We start from the raw sequence: 17,379 nt of genomic DNA on the forward strand, positions 1-17,379 counted from the left end.
TCTCGAGGTCAAGCTGTGCGGTTTACGGATGAGGTTAAACAGTACCTAACCACGAGATTCGACCTCGGAGAGAGAACTGGCAACAAAGCAGATCCCGGAAAAGTGGCTGCAGACATGAGAACATCGAGGAAACCAAATGGTTCGCGGATGTTTGAAAGAAAAGACTGGCTAACGAAGAGTCAAGTGCAAGGTTTCTTCTCGAGACTGGCGGCCACACGTAGAAGACAGGGGAACCAAGAGGTGCAGATAGAGGACGTGTACGCAAAGCAGGAAGAGCAAGAAAGGCATGGGATACTGGAGAATGTAGCCGCCCAACTCACAACCTCGTTCCCAGGGTCTCTCATCTTACAGCCCCCTGGAGCGAGCGAAGAGAGACCCTGGTTGGGTCTGGTCACGTGTCTCCCAGAATCTGGGAGATGACAATTAAATTATTGAAGGGATGGGTGGCCTAGTAAGAATTTTGTCTATACTTAGCCCACGGTAGTGCGGTATGTGTTGTCACCAAAGTAAACCAAGAACGATATGATGTTCTGCGGCAATATCCGGCGGTAATATTCTACGAACACCGGGGAAAACTTATCCATCATCTGATAGCGGAAATCCAAGTCGCTGATGGTTGTATGGTTCAGTGAAGGACGTTACATATTGCAAAAATCTCCTCAAGAAGGTGAATGGAGAATTGCACACCGCGGCCGAGGTTGTGTATGATGTTTGACTCATCTTTACCTCAGAATGAAGTGTAGGTCTTGTTACCGGCGATTAAACAATTTTAGAGAATTCAGGGCCTTTTAATCACTTCGAAAGGAGCGAAAGGGTGAAAAGATTTATTGAAGTTTCACCGCGCCGTCGGCGCCCCGAACTTTGTAGAGCGCGAAGGTAGCCAACTCATCTGGTTCAAAAATTACCGGTGTCTTGCGGTGAATTGGTCCATTGTTGGCACGACAAGGTAAACGAACAGCCTGTCCAGCAGGGACAATATGTGCCTTCTTAGTGGATTTAACCAGGCAAAGCTCATCAGAATTAGTAGCACGTATGATGCTTATCGAGGCTTGTATGTCACTATCTCTACTTTAGTGGAAGCTTTTCATCATCCTTCCTAGTAATTTGTCCCCATCCACCTCGCCTTCAGTGTTCTTGACCATTAGCCCTATGACATTAAAACCAATGATGGGCTGTTCAATGTCCTCCGTCGTCACTAAGAATGGAACTATTATCTCTGCCTCATTCTCATTTGATAACCTCACACCAATCTCTGCCCACCCACAATATGGGATATCAGTTCCACTTGCTGCTTGCAAACTAATAGAACCATTGGAACCACGTAACCGTTCAACATCTTGTATTTGGACAGACGATAGCTGGCTCTTCAGAAAACCTTCGGACACAATAGAGACCTGGGTTCCGGTGTCCCATAAAACTTCTAAAGGCCTGTCATCTAGGTACCACTGCACCGAGCATTTCCTTCTCACCAGCTTGGCTATACGCTTTTGTTTCCCTCGGGGTGATATGGCTAGCATACACATTCTCATCTTGGGTATCTCCTAACCCCTTTCCTTTACGAGCTCCTCTCTCAGAGAGTTCCTTGATTGCCTTGCACAACACCTTGTGTTTTGGTCGATGAGCCTTCTGGCAACCCACGGAACAGTACCGCACAGACTGGCACGATGAACACTGTAATAACTGTGTGTGGCAATCAAATTTCAGGCAACCACTACACTGGTGCCGGTGGGACTTCTTTTCCTCTGGCGAGGCCACTCCCTGTCCCGCGGGGTTAGCCTGGGTGCGTTTCCCGGATGACTTCTATACTTGGTTTGGCAATAGCGTGCAATGTGGTCTGGGTCACCACAGAGATAGCAATGTGGGCAGTGGTCGCCTTCCCTCTTTCCCCTACACTCTTGGCAACCAGGTGACTTTGTTCCCATTGTCACTCCATTTCCAGGACGAGCAGGCCTTATGGAGTCTGCTTTCTGGCTAATTGCTGTTTCACGGAGTGTCTCAACTTCCGACCGCACTGAAGCCAGATCTGCTTGCACGGCTTTCAGGGTTGCTAGAATGCGCTGATCGTTCTGCTGCTCCTTCGGCTCCTCTTTCTTTGTACTTGTATCAACTGAACTCTCTACTGTGTACATCTTAGCAGATTTTCCCTTGCTTGCAAGACTAAACTTATTACTTCTCTCTGTCTCTGCAGATATGGCTAGGCTCATGGCTTCTATGAGATCTTCATCTGCAACCTCAGGGTCCAGGGTGAGCGGTCTTACTTTTGCACGAATGGTTTCATCAGCCAAACCTGTTTCCAAGGCATGAAGAAACAGACTCTGCACTGAAGAGGCATCATATTTGATCCCACTACCAGATTTTTTTGAGGCACTAATCACTTTTTGCCTTATGGTGAGTGCTCTCATCAAAAATGACTGAGGATCTTCATTGGGTTGCTGGGCAATGTTTGATAACAGCTGGTAAAGTTCTGTTGCATTCTTTTCGTGGAAATGGAAGCGAAGAATTTTACGTAGCCTTGGCAGGGTGAGCTCAGTCATATTCTCTAAATAACTTCTCAGTTGTAAACCTGGCTGTACCGCACGGACTACAGCACTAACAACTTCTGAATATCCCTTCGCAAGCCCGGCTTCTATTTGGGAGATCAGCGCCTGATAACCCAGCTTGTCTTTCTGCCCAGGTTCACCCACCACTCCTAGGATTTTAAAATCCCTGCGGAATATGCTTTGCTCAACCCCCTTCACAGGAAAGTTAATTGTACCCTCGCCCTTTACTGGATCAGTAGGTTTCTCTTTCTTTATCTCGGCCAGTTTCTCTTCGACTAACTTCTGTTTGGATTCTAAATCACCCAGTTCCTTTTGGAGCTGCTTTAGTTCACCTTTGGTTTCTAATTCCTCCTGGCCATACTCATGTTCCATTCCCTCGAGTTGCGGAGGGCCCAAATGAACAATTAATTCGTCAACATACTCCATTTGGTCATCGCCAGTTAAATTCTCAAACGAATCCTCAATTTTGTGTCTGATGGCCCGAATAACACTCAATTTTCCCTTGCCCTCTATTGCCGACTTTTCAACTTTCGCATGAGGAGCAAATTCACATAACGCACTCAAGTCCCGCGACAAAATCTTACGATCCAGAAGAGTCAGTTTTTCCTCCGCCATTTTGTTTATAGCCTAAGCTTACTTGTAAACAACACGATCAGAAACCCACAAAATCCATTAAATAAAACAGCGTTCCTACCTTTCAACAGCCTCACTACCACGTTCCACTACCTTTTTCACCAGCTGCCCGTGACAAACGCCCTCCCACACCACAATCCGTCGAATTCTTCTCGGCAAAAGTCTTCCAGTGCAATCCGCCATGCGCTTGAACATGCGATGGCGGCGGTCCACATAAAGTCCTCGCACGAAGTGATCAAACAAGCATCAATACAGGCAAATCTACATAGTTCCGTCGAAAAATTCTCCCCGACAGGCCCCCAGAAATGTTACATAAAATATCCACACGGTTTTAGGTTTTCCACGTGTAGTCTTTGCCAACTGAACATAAGATTACCTCTTCACAACTTTTTATCGCTCGATTCTCTCGCACAAGGTTTTTGCTTACAGTGCCACTGAAACGAAATTTTCGTACTCTCTTTTATTATCCCAATCTATAGTTTCAAACGTGCTTAAAGTAATGGTGAACTTTATTTCTGTCAAATCCTAACGGAAAGTGCTTTTTTCAGCTGTTGAAATCGACTTTTTGGAGCAAAACTGTGTCCGGGCTCTGGAACCGAGTTTAAGGACCTTGTGACGTCACTGGTTGTATTCACGCAAGAAGCGCTATAGATTCTCTCTTGTTTTCACTTGATTTATTCAAGTTTATTCTTCATATTGTCGATACCTACTAGTTTTCTACCTTGTAATTTCTGTCGAGCCTTGACAGGAAATACACATCATAAACGTTGGAAGGCGCCAGACAATGTAGATTCACCAAAATAAATGCTGCAGATTAGAACAGCTCAGTATACTTTTCGAACATCTTGAGTACTCGATTGGAGATTTCGAAGACGAGTGTGGCAACTTTTATATCACGTCCTGAAGCCTAAACACTATATTTCGTCGTCTGTTTTCAGCCTGGTTCTGAAATTTTGATTCTCACCTTTATCTAAGGTCTATTAACAAGGTTCGAATATATCCTCGGCAACTTTACTGCATAATTAAAAGCCGTAAGCGCATCAGCCATCCCGCACAATCACGAAGTTATTGACGGTCCACAAGCTTTGAGCCGAGTACTTCTTTGCACACAGAGGGCATCTTTTTATGATACTAATAAGTGAGAATTCTTGTGGTAGACAAAGTGTTTCTTTGAAAATTGTGATCCGCAGCAGGGTTTGCTTTATCGCCGCTACGTATCAGTGTAAACAAAGCGGGAATTTCGCTTCTCTTTTACACGTATCTCCCAATTGCAATATTTCACGGCCGATGGATTACTTTGAGTTCTTTAGCACATACTTACGTCTATGATCTTCATTTAATAGTATCCAAGTTCAAAACGTCACTAGTTTACACTCCTTTCGAAGGTTTATTAAACAGAATTTGAACTAATTTGCATATATGACTTTTCGCCGCCGACATTGTCACGCTTTCTCTCGTTTCCGGAAAACATACCTGTAGGGTCATGGCAGCTTAGTTTACCTTTATAGTTTAAATTCGCTGCCTCATATAAAAGAAGAGGGTTTCTTAAATTGTTACTGTTGCGATAACTTGTAGGATGTAGCAGATACAACTGGACTAAAGGTCACTGTGGCACAATCTCGTCCGCTGTGAAACTCACAAAGTGTCCGGTTTCCTCGAAGCGAAGCGACTCGAAAACTCGAAGCGTTGTTGCTGCGATTCGTGCAGCAGCAGTCCGGATGATATTTTCAAAAGCCGCTTTCTCTTGTTTTCATGTCTTTTTCACTTTACGAGTGTAGATATTGTTTAATTGCGTGCTGGCCATTTCACCAAGAGTCCCGATCATTTTGCGATCTAAGAACTCCCACTCGTTTGCTTGCTTACATAAAATATCCTGCAAATATCCAATTAAATAGACTGGAAAGCCCCAGGATCGACTCTCCACCTCTTCATGTCTAAGGCTACTGTTATTATCTGCTTTACAGCTGTGAGATATCTTTAAGATGTTTTTTGAGGGGCTTCGAACAGTAATCTCTTCTCCCATAATCACTCTAAATTTTCAGCGCGGCATGAGAGTAATACAACCAGTGACGTCACTAGGCTGCTTTGGCCGCGCCAAAATGGCCGCCAATTTTGGGCCTAACCAGCCAACTTTGAACGGCTCAAAAAGCAGTTTTCGCTCACCGTATGCGAAAAAAAAGTTTGCAGTGTTTCCAAGTAAGGTTGAAACTTTATTACTAAGCAAAAATCTCACATACAAAAATTTCGTTTCAGTGGCACTTTACGTCATATGACATTTACCAGGATGTCCAGTCCTTTTCCTCGCGAACGCCTGACACCTAACATAAATTCCTCTAGGAAACAACGTAATTTCAATACTTAACAGATGCGTTACCTTTCGTCATAACTGGAATTTCCATTCCACTTCTCCTTTTCACTCTTTTTGGAAATTTTCTCGTCTTTGTCGTAATTCCCCCCCCCCCCCCCCCAAAAAAAAAAAAAACTGCAGAATGTGAACACATGCCTTTTATCCAACCTCGCTTGGTCAGATTTCGGAGTCTGCATTTGCACTTTCTTCGTCATAATTTTTATTTGGAACAGTGTTTCACATTCTTCTTTTCAATTCGTCGCGAACGTTTTCGCTTCAACTTATTTTCTCGTTTCACTGGCAGTGGAGCTTTTGCTACTCTTACACGCTTTGTGCATTTGAAATGAGCGAGCAAATCTCTGATGTAGAAAGTCACTCTCGCTATATGGATTTTGGTGGGCATTTTGAGCGCTGGAGGGTACGTTGTTAATTCTTAGGGTTCTCAGCATTGTTGTGAAAATGCTCCGATGATGGAACAAGCAACTTACAGCTGGCGAACGTAACAACAGGGGTTCCTGCTTGATTCGAAATTTTTAACGCGATTTACATATTTGTTTTCTTGGCATTTGGTCTTGTTTTACCGAGTGCTATGATTATTTTCTGTTATTCTCGGGTTATTTACCACGTCCGGTTCAATACCGACGACAAAGCAACAAATCTTGCCGTTTCCAAGTCACGACGCGAATTAACAAAACTCTTTATTATCCTTACTATTTTTGTTTTAATTTGTTTTAATTTTTAATATTTTAATTTACAAAACACAATTCTACAAACATTACTTACAATGCAGGTATCATTACGCTACTCTGCTTGCAGAACAATACTTACGTTACTTACAATACGGGTTACTTATGCTGGCAATACAATATTGAATACAGTTTCTTACAGAAAATACAATTACTTGCGAAATGAGCTACTTAATTTACACTATTAATTGATCTTGCATATCCCACTAGAAATAAAGCAAATAATTTGAACGGAAATTTAACTTTGTTGTGAGTTGAGAGTGCAATGTACTTCATTTTAATATCTTGGTTTAACTTGCATTCACTATATAGGCCTCTCCAAATAATATAAAGTTGCATGCTGATGACCCCTCAAAGACAAACTGAAAATGACAAAAATTATAAACTGGGCTTTCAATAATCACTTGAAAAAATTTCAAACATTACATTTTGTCGATGCTTTTGCAAATGTCATAAATATCGCAGTTTACGTAATTTTCATCAGGACAATAATGTGGTCCTTTGAATAATTATCGTAACTTTCGTTGATGGGCTAGCGAAATCTCGTAAATATCGCAGTTTTCGTAAATTTCGTAATTTTCGCAGTTTTCGTAACTTTGGAAGGACCTTCCTTGCTACCCTTTGAATAAATTTCGAAGATTTTGTCGATGGTCTTGACAATTATCGCAAATTTCGCAGTTTTCGTAACTGCGTTCAATCCTGGACATTACTCGCCTGGGTTCAGCCCCTATATGGGGCGGGAAGAAAGGAGAGGTCAGGGACTGGACTAGCTTGTTAATGGTATTAGAAATCACAATTTGTATACTTTGGGAATATTAAGTATTATTAGTATTCACAGCTTTTTAAAACATTTGTAAATAATATTAATAATAAAAAGACATACTGTATTTCCCTGACTAAATGCCAGGGTCCGGTTTATTTCAAATTCGGCCCTGCAGACCAGGCCTATCCCTCGTGGGTTTAATAGAACATTTTCTCACCATTTTCTATTTTTAATCACCGACAATATTTTCAAGAACATTTTTAAAGCACTCTCGTCAGCTAAGTTTCCTGTCTCAAATAACACAATTTTACTGACTTGAAGCAAAATTTAACTTGTCAACCACAAGGCAAGAACGTTTCCACATGGTAAACGCCGAATTCACTTCCGCACATGTCAGTGGCGGATCTAGGGAGGGCCACCCCCCCCCCCTCCTTATTTTGGGTAAAAAAGAGAAGAAATCACAGAGGGAAGAAAAGCTGCCAAGGCGACCAAAATAAAACCGTCCCCGCCCTCCTTAGTCCAAGCTCTGGATCCACCGCTGCATGTACGCAAAAAATGTATCAACTTTTTCCATAGATATTAGCCTTATTCACTTATTCTCTTCTCCCGTGAAATTTCACGCCCTTCAGCGTCAATAACATGCAAATCGATCGAATATATTTCCGAGGCAACCTCGTCCCCAGGGCCTTCTCCACTTTACAAAATGGCTGGCAGGAACCCTTGGCAATGCTGAGCTAACACCCTTGATGATTGGCTCATTCATACGAACAGGCTGATTGGTTTAAATACATCCTAAAGAAATATGGCGGACGTAACGAGTGTTTATGCAAATAAGAAAGGGATACAGGAGATTGTATTGCAGTTCAGTTCAAGCGATGTTGAATCAGACTACCGTTAACGACTCGAAAAGTGAATCTTTTCCGTTAGACTTTAAGGGCCCATTAACTGATCTTTTAAAGCCGTTGCTAAGGAAAATTTATTCTCATGTAATCCCATCATTTTCAGTTTAGAGTTATTTGATGTGTTTTAAGGTGGCTCCCTAGAGTAATTGCGAACACCCTCCCTATAGAGCGCGAGTTAGAAAAGGAAACTTTTAGTTAATTTATCTTAAAGTTTTCCCTGTAGCGATATACCAGTATGGGTACTGTGAAAATAAGGCTTATCTTTTGGTTGTCAATTCTTGGATTTAGGCCATTACCATGGCAACAGCTCATCTAATGACAGGCAGATATATTCCTCAATTTGGCCTAAACTCTTTAATATTTATACTTTCCTTCAGTGAAATTTTCTCATACTTCGCCACATAATGGAAATTATATTACCTGACATTTTGAATTGGTAAAAAGTCAAGGTTGTTCAGACGGTTTTTCCAATATTCTGTAATTTGTTATTATTCTAAATATACTAGTTTAGCTCTGACCGATTTTAACAAAAAACAGGGTATTTTATAGGAACAGTATGTGGTTAGAACTGAGCCAAATGAAAACAAAAAATTCACCGAAGGGAATACGAGAAAATAGCATTCATTTGGTCACACTGACGTCACAAAAATCAGAAAAACACGCATGGTGTTACGCGTGATTATTTATTTAAGCGCGCGCTCATGTGACGCCATGTATCACACGCGAGAAAGTAAGAGTAAATTAGAGCTTTCACCAGCTATTTATAGAGCTCTTTTTGTCATATTTTTTTGGCCCTAGACTTAAACACGTGTTTGAACAGAGTTTGAAACTATTGCTATGTATACCAAAGTAATTTAATGCCTTTCAAGTGCTGAAGTGATTTCATTTCTTCTTGGGGTTCTTGCGTCTTTTTTGAACGCGCGATTACTGACTGACGCTTGGCAGGCAATGGTAGCGCGTGCTATTGAGTCTCAGAAACACTGTAGTAAGCCACCTTAACCCCAGTATTGCATTGCGCATCCTTACTGCACATAATTTATGGCGTCATTAGCACGCGTTCGTGCATGCGCACATTGAAAACATGGCGGATTTGCCTTGATATTGAGTTCTGTCAGCTGAAAAATGGCTATAGCTCATTAACGAGCTCGGGCATCCCAAATTTTTTTTCAGTCATTTTAATCAACTAATCACCAGCTTTGTATGAGAAAAGACTGATCTGATTTCTATTGTTGAAAATTGAATAAATAAGGAAAATAGCAGCTGCACTATAGTCTTTTCTATTTTGCAGTTTGATAGCCGTGGCAAGCAATTTGGTTCCAATATTTTAACAAGGATTCAGCTGTCTGTCAAAATCAAACTTAAAAAGTTTATTTGAGTTTGACACAAGTATTGACTGTAGTTTGAGGCATGTTTTCATGAGTCTGGGCTCACAAAGAGTTTACAATAACTTGGAATGCATTCTTGTAAAAAGCATTAAATAACGCTAAAATGGGACATTTTCCCCACTGCTCCTTAACGAGCATAGGCACCCCCTTTTTTATTTTATAATTAAAGTTCTCGTGTGATAAATATTCGATGGACAAAGTTTGAACCAAAACCTATGTGCAGTTCTATTTCAGGGGAATTACCTTAACTTCTTCATGACCAGTAACAACAGTGATGACGTCATCAAGCCACACCCTTGGTCATGTGACTGGTTCTGAAAAAATGCAAAGGCTCCCAGGCAAATTACTTTATCGGGATGTTTTTCATGGATTTGATATTTAGATTTTAATCCTCATTAAGCTATGCATAGATTTTGTTTTATTTCTAAAAGGTCAGATTTCGAAAAAAATTCGAAATATTTCTATTTTGTTTCTATTTTCTTGTGTCCGGACACGTGTTCCTTAAGTATAGGCTTTCTTTCTGTATTAGGTTTAGGCTTATTTCAACTGCTATTTCAAATACACTCTTTTCCTAATAATGATATTGTTTTTCATGCAGAGGCTGAATATTTTACTTTTCTACCGTTTTTAGGTTGAAAATATTCTTGTGAATATTCTTAGATTAAAGCATATGTACCGAGGGATCCACTGTAATTGGCTACGTTGTAGTGATCTCCCTGCCAAATGAATTTTGATGTATATAAGTTAAGTATTTTAGTTGGATGAAGTTAAATAAATAAATAAATAAATAAATAAATAAATAAATATATATGACACTTCTGTTGTCAAGGATATTTGGTGTCTGGATGGTGTTAAAGTAATTTTAGAGCCAGCTTGCAGGCATTTAAGACTTATTGATACAATGCCTATAACTTCTGGCAGAAATGTTATTGGCATCGAATATACAGCTAGTGCTGTTATCGTTGCTTTTTTAAAATTGTATTTACAAATTGCAACACAAAATAATATTCTTTTCAAAATCTCATCCTCAGCTAGAGGTTTATTCTTAAAATATTCTTAAAATTTTGCAAATTTCTGCCTTGATGTTTTATAAAATATATTCTTCAAAAAGAGTGAAGGTGAAGAACTAATTTACAGAGGAAGAGATTTGAATTTATTGCGTTTTTTCTGTCTGGCCTCTCCTGGATTCTTCTCCCCATTGGAGAAGTGAGATCTGAGGACATAATTAGCTCTGGATGGATGTCAATTACAGTGCTGCGGATAATTTGCCTTAATTACCATCTTGGCACTGGAAAGGGCGAATAAAAGTTTAATGAAAAAGGGTTGTGGGTGATAACAAAGTTATTAGAGAATCTTACTTACCACATGAACACAACAGAAATAGATAATGAATGTACTGCTTGTGCTACTTCACAGTAATTTATCTGTTTTAAGCAAATGAATATATGAAAGATCATATATTTTAACTGCGAAGGAAGATATGGAGACATGATCATCGCAGTTATATACACAACTTAAACAGCTGTGAAATTAAAGCCTGAAAAAAATTCAGGCTCGAATGGAATTTGAACCCAGAGGTCATGGGATCATGCAAAGCATTCTGGGTTTGTTTGGTAGCCCTCGGCCATGTGGCAGCGTTCGGCCATGAACAATTTTTTTTTTTTTGGACCCAAAAAAAAAAAAAAACTAGTGGCAGCGCTCGGCTGGGTAGTTAATTTAATTTTGATTTGATTTCATTTATCTTTGGTTTCATTTTATTTCTATTTTACATTTTACTTTCACTTGCTTTTATTTTAAAAAGAAAAATAAGAAATAAATCAAAATTTAAAAAAAAATAACAAAAATAATTCCTACAAATTTGAATATTTTTAATAGCAGTTCTCGGCCACCATACACAGCACCAAAACCGCAGTAACGGGAAGTATGCTACATATTGCGTGATGAGCCGAAACTTGATCTTCCGCATACGGAGCTCCCACAGATCTCTCTGGGCGTCGAAATAGCGTCTGCCGGAGGAATTAATCACACGTTCTAAAAAAAGAGTTGAAGTTAAAATAAGAATTTGGTGGATTACAAAACGATTGGAAAACAAACAACGCCATCGAAGTGTTGTTGGTTCTGTACTGCGAGCGTCGTTGAGGACTTAAGTGGGTATTTCAAATCGATTGTTGTGAGTTATTGCCTGGAGTTCTAGCAGCTGGATTCAGCCAGTGCTGCTTAGTAGTTTATGGTGTTTTTAAGTTTCTCCAGTCTTCCAGTTTGGTAGGGATTCGTCTTGAGCCAAAAACTGCGAATTTAGGAGGTAAGCTTACTGTCGTTACTCTAACCAAATCTACTACTTCATAAGCTTACACAGAAGCATATCACCTCGACTAGGTGATATGCGTCTGGCTTACAGGCATCGACCGTACAGTGCCCTAACTATTACTTGAGAGAGGGCAGTACATCTCTCACTGAATTTTTCTGTTATGTCTTTTGCGACCGCAGAAAAAAGGAACTTAATGTGAATTATTTTAAGCTGCAAAGAGAAGACAGTTAAGAAATAACTTTCAGTGCTTCATTGGCACTTCCGGCCAACTACATGGCACAGGGAGCTGCAGACATCGATGAAATTTCTCCCTTCCGCTTCTCACAGCAAGCTGCGCCTAGAACAGGTAGGAATCATTACCATTAGGAAAGTAATCGTACTTTCTGTTTGTTCGTTTGTTTTGAATTTTAGTCCGAAGATCCAAGTGGGGAGAGTGGAGTATTAAATAAGCTAAGGGAATGGGAACTCTGGGGGAGTCAAGTAAAATTTGCATATCATGTCCAACAAGAAAAACAAATGAATCTCACATGTATGTATTTATTTATTTAACTATCTGATATTTGAGCTATATCGATTATTTAGTTATTTGATTTAATTTATTTTATATCTTGTATCTACAATTATTTATTCATTTACATTTTATTGAGATTTTCAAATTGTCCTGTGAGTATCAAGATATTCTGCCATAATATTATGTAAACTTAAATCAGAAGATAGAATCTGTAACACAACCTGCCACAATTAACTCTCACTAGTTAGCTAAAGTTGCCATAAATTTTCTGTTGTTCTGTTAAATTAATAGTGTTGTATTACATGATGTTGTTGTCTTGCAATACATTTTGTTTGGATTATAATAACTTGAAGGAACTAAGGTGTGAAATTTTAAAGTGCAACTACTTAAACTCAGGGCCACTTGGTAAAGAGTTTAAACCAATTAGAACATATTTTCTTGAGAACAAATCATGGCGATTTCTCAAATAAACCAATAACATGATGAAGAATACAAACAATAGCTCTATAGCAAAATTGGAAACCCAACAGGAGAGTGAACAGCTGAGTCAAGTGTTATGCACATAGACCTCTCAAGAACCATTTGTTACTTGGCTACTTTCGATCCTAAATTTTGTACATATCGTTGCAGTTTAAATAGATGTTGCAAAATGAGTTTTTGAGCTAAATTTCCAAGTTAAATGTATAATGATGATAGCAGAGCTCCAGCGGTCCGAAGGGCTGCCAAGCAGAGCCCCATACTTATATAGGAACGAAAAGGAAACCCACGAGTTGATTTTCTCATGGTTATCACGGCTAGCGGTATTGCTCGTGGGCCCGTACACACGACAGCGATGGGGACGGCGACGGCGACGGCGACGGCGACGGCGACGGCGACGGCGACGGCGACGGCAACGGCAACGACGACAACGACAGAGTCGCACAACATGGCCGCCAAACTCTAAATAATAGGCTGGCAGAGACCTGTAGCCTTGGTTTACCTTGTACTTCTTTGATATTGGGCATCCATGTTATCATCAATTGACACCTGTCAAAACAAGGTATCTGCTGACCAGTATCATGTGACCATATCGCGGGCTCAAGTTTACAGCTCATCAAGGTCACGCATTTTTTTGAAGTTGACCGCTGACCAAGTGTTGGTTTTCGATTGGATCGCGGGCTCACACCAGGTTAACTTGTTGAAAACAGGGCAGGATTGTTCAGGAGCCAGTTAACTCAAAACCAGGATTAAAAGTTAACCGAATTATAACTTTTTCTTCTATACAAATGTGTTTTGCTGCTTTGTTTTGTGTATATGGCGATTATTAAAACTTAAAACAGAAAGCCAAACAATATACAGAAAACCTCACCACAAAGTTAGAAAACTCAAATTAAAATTCTATCTTTTCCTGGGTTAGCTTAATCGGGCTCTGAACAACCCGGCCCAGGAATTACGCTTTTAGGCTGGCCTAAATCTATATAATTATTAGTTTAATTTGCCTTCTAGGACTGAATCTGTGTTTATTAAATACAGGGTATCGGTTATACTAATTCAATGTATTGAGGTCAAACAGACCCTAATACTTGCCTTCTTAAAAGAAATACCTGAATCCATTGTTCTCAGTTTACACTCTGATTGGCTGGTTTTCTTCAAAGTGGCCTGGTTCAATGGTCGCTCTAAACAGAGGCGACCTCAAGTTAGGTTAAAATAATATGACTTTTGTTCTGAGCAACACGCACCCATTTGACTTATGCAGGCTAAGGGGAAGTACACTGTTATTGTATGGTGGAACCCATTTTTAAGGGATGCCAATGCCCACCTTTTTGGGGCACCCGCTTATTATGGACAGATTTATCTGACCCAACAAAAAGCTTATGTAATTTCTCCTACCCTCTGATAATATGAAATCCTTGTTCTACGGACACTGATTCTCTTGCACTGCTTTGTATACTTAATATAAGAAAATGAAAGCCTGGTACAGGTGGTGATGGACAAAACGCTGACCCCCAGTCCATGGACTACCCCAATGGGCTACCAAAATGGACTTCCCTAAAATGTACTACCCCTAAAAGTAATATTCCAAATGAGTACTATTTTAAATTGTAGGCTGCTATACTTAACTGTCTTTTTTTGTTCTAGAATAACTGAACACAAAATAGACAAGTAGATTCCACTTGTTCAGTATTACTATGACTTAGTTAGGTGTATTTTTTACAATTGTAATGTTCCAGGCTCAAGATAGCCTGACTTATAACTTATTATTCTGGTGTCTATGATGAAATTATGCCTATTTATTGCTCTGCAAGCTACTTAAACTAGATCCAGTTCTTTAATGGAGCCCCCACCCTACTTTACAGTTGCAGATTATTGTAAGGGCCAAAATTGCCCCCTCCTTTTAATTTTGAATGCCCCTTGGACCTGCCCCTGCAAATAGCTATAACCACTTAAATTACATTTAGCACCAGTGACATTAAGTGGTTTTTTAAGTGATGACGCATTGTGTGACATCATCATTCCTTTATTATGCCTTGGAAAATTTACAGCTGTAGCTATTAATCTTTCTTTTGGGTTGGTACATTTTGCTCACCCCTAGCGCATGGATCAACACGATGGATGTGGTACATGACCTACTTGAATGACTACCAATGGACTACCCTAAATGTAAACCACTAAAATTTCTAACACAAAAGTTCTACAGTTTAGTTTAAGAATCAGTTTGTCTGTTTACATGTATGTTCCAATCTGTTAGGAACAATTTTTAAAAGTCATTATTTTTGCTTCTGCATGCGTTGCGTGCCATTGTAAACACTCAGATTCAGTCTGTTGTAAATTATTGTGGAAAAATTTAGGGCTATTAATAAATGGTTAAGGACCTGAATGTTCACTGCCTTGCTATTTATGTCAAAAATGATCTTAATGAACTGTTCCTGGAAGGTTGACTATACAGCCATACTCTTGTCATCTCCTCTCTCAATGTCATCTTTTAGCTGCATGTGTTAAGTGGTTTACTGAATCACGTGGAATAAGATTGACAATCGCTTTGACTGTGCTATTCCTAAATCAATATTAAACTGGGTTCCTCACTCACAAGTTTACAGAATGTAAAGTTTGAGCCTGATACTGATAATTGGTACAGCTGATTGATAACAGTCGTTGATCATAATCAAATGATTAAATTTGGTTGAGTTCATTGTTTTAATGCACCATTTTGTTTTTGAAGCAGTTGCTTGTTAATTCAAACCAGTGGCTTGAGGCTGTGTGAGCAGAAGTTTAACGTGCAATATAAGTATACAAGCAGCTGGACATTAAATGGTACTTATTTGGAACAGTACTTTCAGGGGGTAGTCCATTTTTGGGTAGTCTATTTGTCATGAGTAGCCCGTTGGAGTAGTCCATGGACTGGAGGGCAGTGTTTTGTCCATCACCAGTACAGGTTAATACATTTTTATCACTTCATACAGTAACATGCAAACAACACTCTTAAGACACAGTGCTAGTGTAATTTCAGTCACATGTCTTTACATTTTTAGACAAGCTTGTTCTCTAGAGACAATGTGCCCCCATGATTGCATTGTGTAATGATGTTATGATGTCATAGGTCCTTCGGGCTTGCGCAGTAGAATGAGATGTATCCCGGATGTAGTTGTTGTTGTATTACGGCTAGTAATGGCGGGCTTTTATGAGCTTCATTAAAACCGTTGTGTTAGCATCGTTTAGTCTCGTTTAGACTACACTACACATTGTTCTTGCAATCTGCAGCTCCTTAATTCAAGCTCTCCAAGCATAATGGATGGATTTGTAGGGAGTTGCCAGTATAGAATTTTTTTTATCTCAAAAGAATGTGGCTTTGTACCTTTTGTTTCAAGAATTCTGTAGAAGGGGATCTGAGAGCTGCCTTAGAGTGCCTTCCAGGGGCTAATAAATTGGAGAACAAGGGTCACTCAACATGGCCTTTTATTTCAAGGAAACAAGGGTTATTTTGGAGGATAATTTGAGCGAACAATTGATATCTCTACCATTAAAGGGAATTTAGGGAAAAATGGAATTAATAAATTAAATAGAGCTGGGAACAAGGGAGAAAAATTGAAACTGTCAAGTGATTAAGTTACCTCCTGCTTCCTGCACTGTTATAGCCCAGTTCCCACCCTTTTCTATTCTAAGGCATTTAAAATTCCTTTGTTTTAAAAATATTGGTAATCCACCTTTCTCAGGTCCCAACCTCTTTTGACAGCTTACACCACACATGTGCACCCATGCCGCTTGATATTTTCTGACCTTTGATTTAACCACTGTAAAAGGGCTTACAATGTCTCTGGAAGTGAGCCCACTTTTTAATAGCCCAAAGGGCGAATTTCTGCTTGGTCATTCAGATTGGCTCAGAAGTCTCAGAAGATACTAAATGAAAGTCAAATAACATTTTGGGTTCTTGTTTTTGAGAGTATTCAAACGCATAATAAATGCATTTCTCTTCTGCTTCTAGCCCTCTTAGAAGTCCTGCTTCTTGCCTTTTCCCCTCCTGTCCCCTTAAATATCCTGGGCTCCCACCCCCCTGTCCCCTCCCCTCCCCAAGATCAAGGGAACATGCTACCCATCTGGGAGGCCCTCACCTTGATTTCTCATTTAAGCTGGCACTGAATCCATTTGACAGATTTCTGTATGTTTTGTCAGACTTGAAATTTGGATTTTTCAGTTTTTAAAATTTTTAGCAGAGCTCCGGCAGCCCGAAGGGCCACTAAGCAGAGCCCTATACTCGTATAGGAAGAAAAGGAAACCCATGAGTTGATTTTCTCCTGTTTACCATGGCTAGTGGTATTGCTTATGGGCGCGCGACACACGATGACAGAGTCGCGCAACATGGTGGCCATAAACTCCAAATAATAGGCTGACAGAGACATGCAGCCTTGGTTTGCCATGTACTTCTTTGATATTGGACATCCATGTTATGATCAATTGACACCTGTCAAAACAAGGTATCCACTGACCAGTATCATGTGACCATATCACGGGCTCAAGTTTACAGCTCATCAAGGTCACGCATTTTTTTAAAGTTGACCACTGACCAAGTGCTGGTTTTTGATTGGATTGCAGGCTCATGCCGGGTTAACTTGTTGAAAACAGGGCAGGATTGTTTGGAAGCCGGTTAACGCTGACCCAGGATTAAAAGTTAACGGAATTATAACTTTTTCCTCTGTACAAATGTTTTTGGCTGCTTTGTTTTGTGTATTTGGTGATTATTAAAACTCAAAACAGAAGGCCAAACAATAT

The 17,379-nt window shown here is 39.9% G+C and overlaps 1 protein-coding gene and 1 pseudogene across 1 annotated transcript in view; both read left to right on the forward strand.

The window, feature by feature from the left end:
• Window positions 1–5,531: 5,531 nt before the first annotated feature.
• LOC149103308 (uncharacterized) lies at window positions 5,532–6,339 on the forward strand (annotated as a pseudogene).
• A 4,698-nt stretch (window positions 6,340–11,037) lies between these two features.
• The window catches only part of LOC110057601 (uncharacterized), a 31,820-nt gene continuing 25,478 nt past the window's right edge, over window positions 11,038–17,379 (forward strand). The window contains exons 1-2 of the mRNA XM_020764194.2: window positions 11,038–11,618; window positions 11,804–11,970. Coding sequence (XP_020619853.2) covers window positions 11,898–11,970 — 73 coding nt within the window. The 5' untranslated portion in view covers window positions 11,038–11,618; window positions 11,804–11,897. The remainder of the gene's footprint in view (window positions 11,619–11,803; window positions 11,971–17,379) is intronic.

Source organism: Orbicella faveolata, unplaced genomic scaffold (genome assembly GCF_042242905.1).
Source record: "Orbicella faveolata isolate gen_17 unplaced genomic scaffold, um_ofav_v1 contig_35, whole genome shotgun sequence".
Taxonomy (NCBI): domain Eukaryota; kingdom Metazoa; phylum Cnidaria; class Anthozoa; order Scleractinia; family Merulinidae; genus Orbicella; species Orbicella faveolata.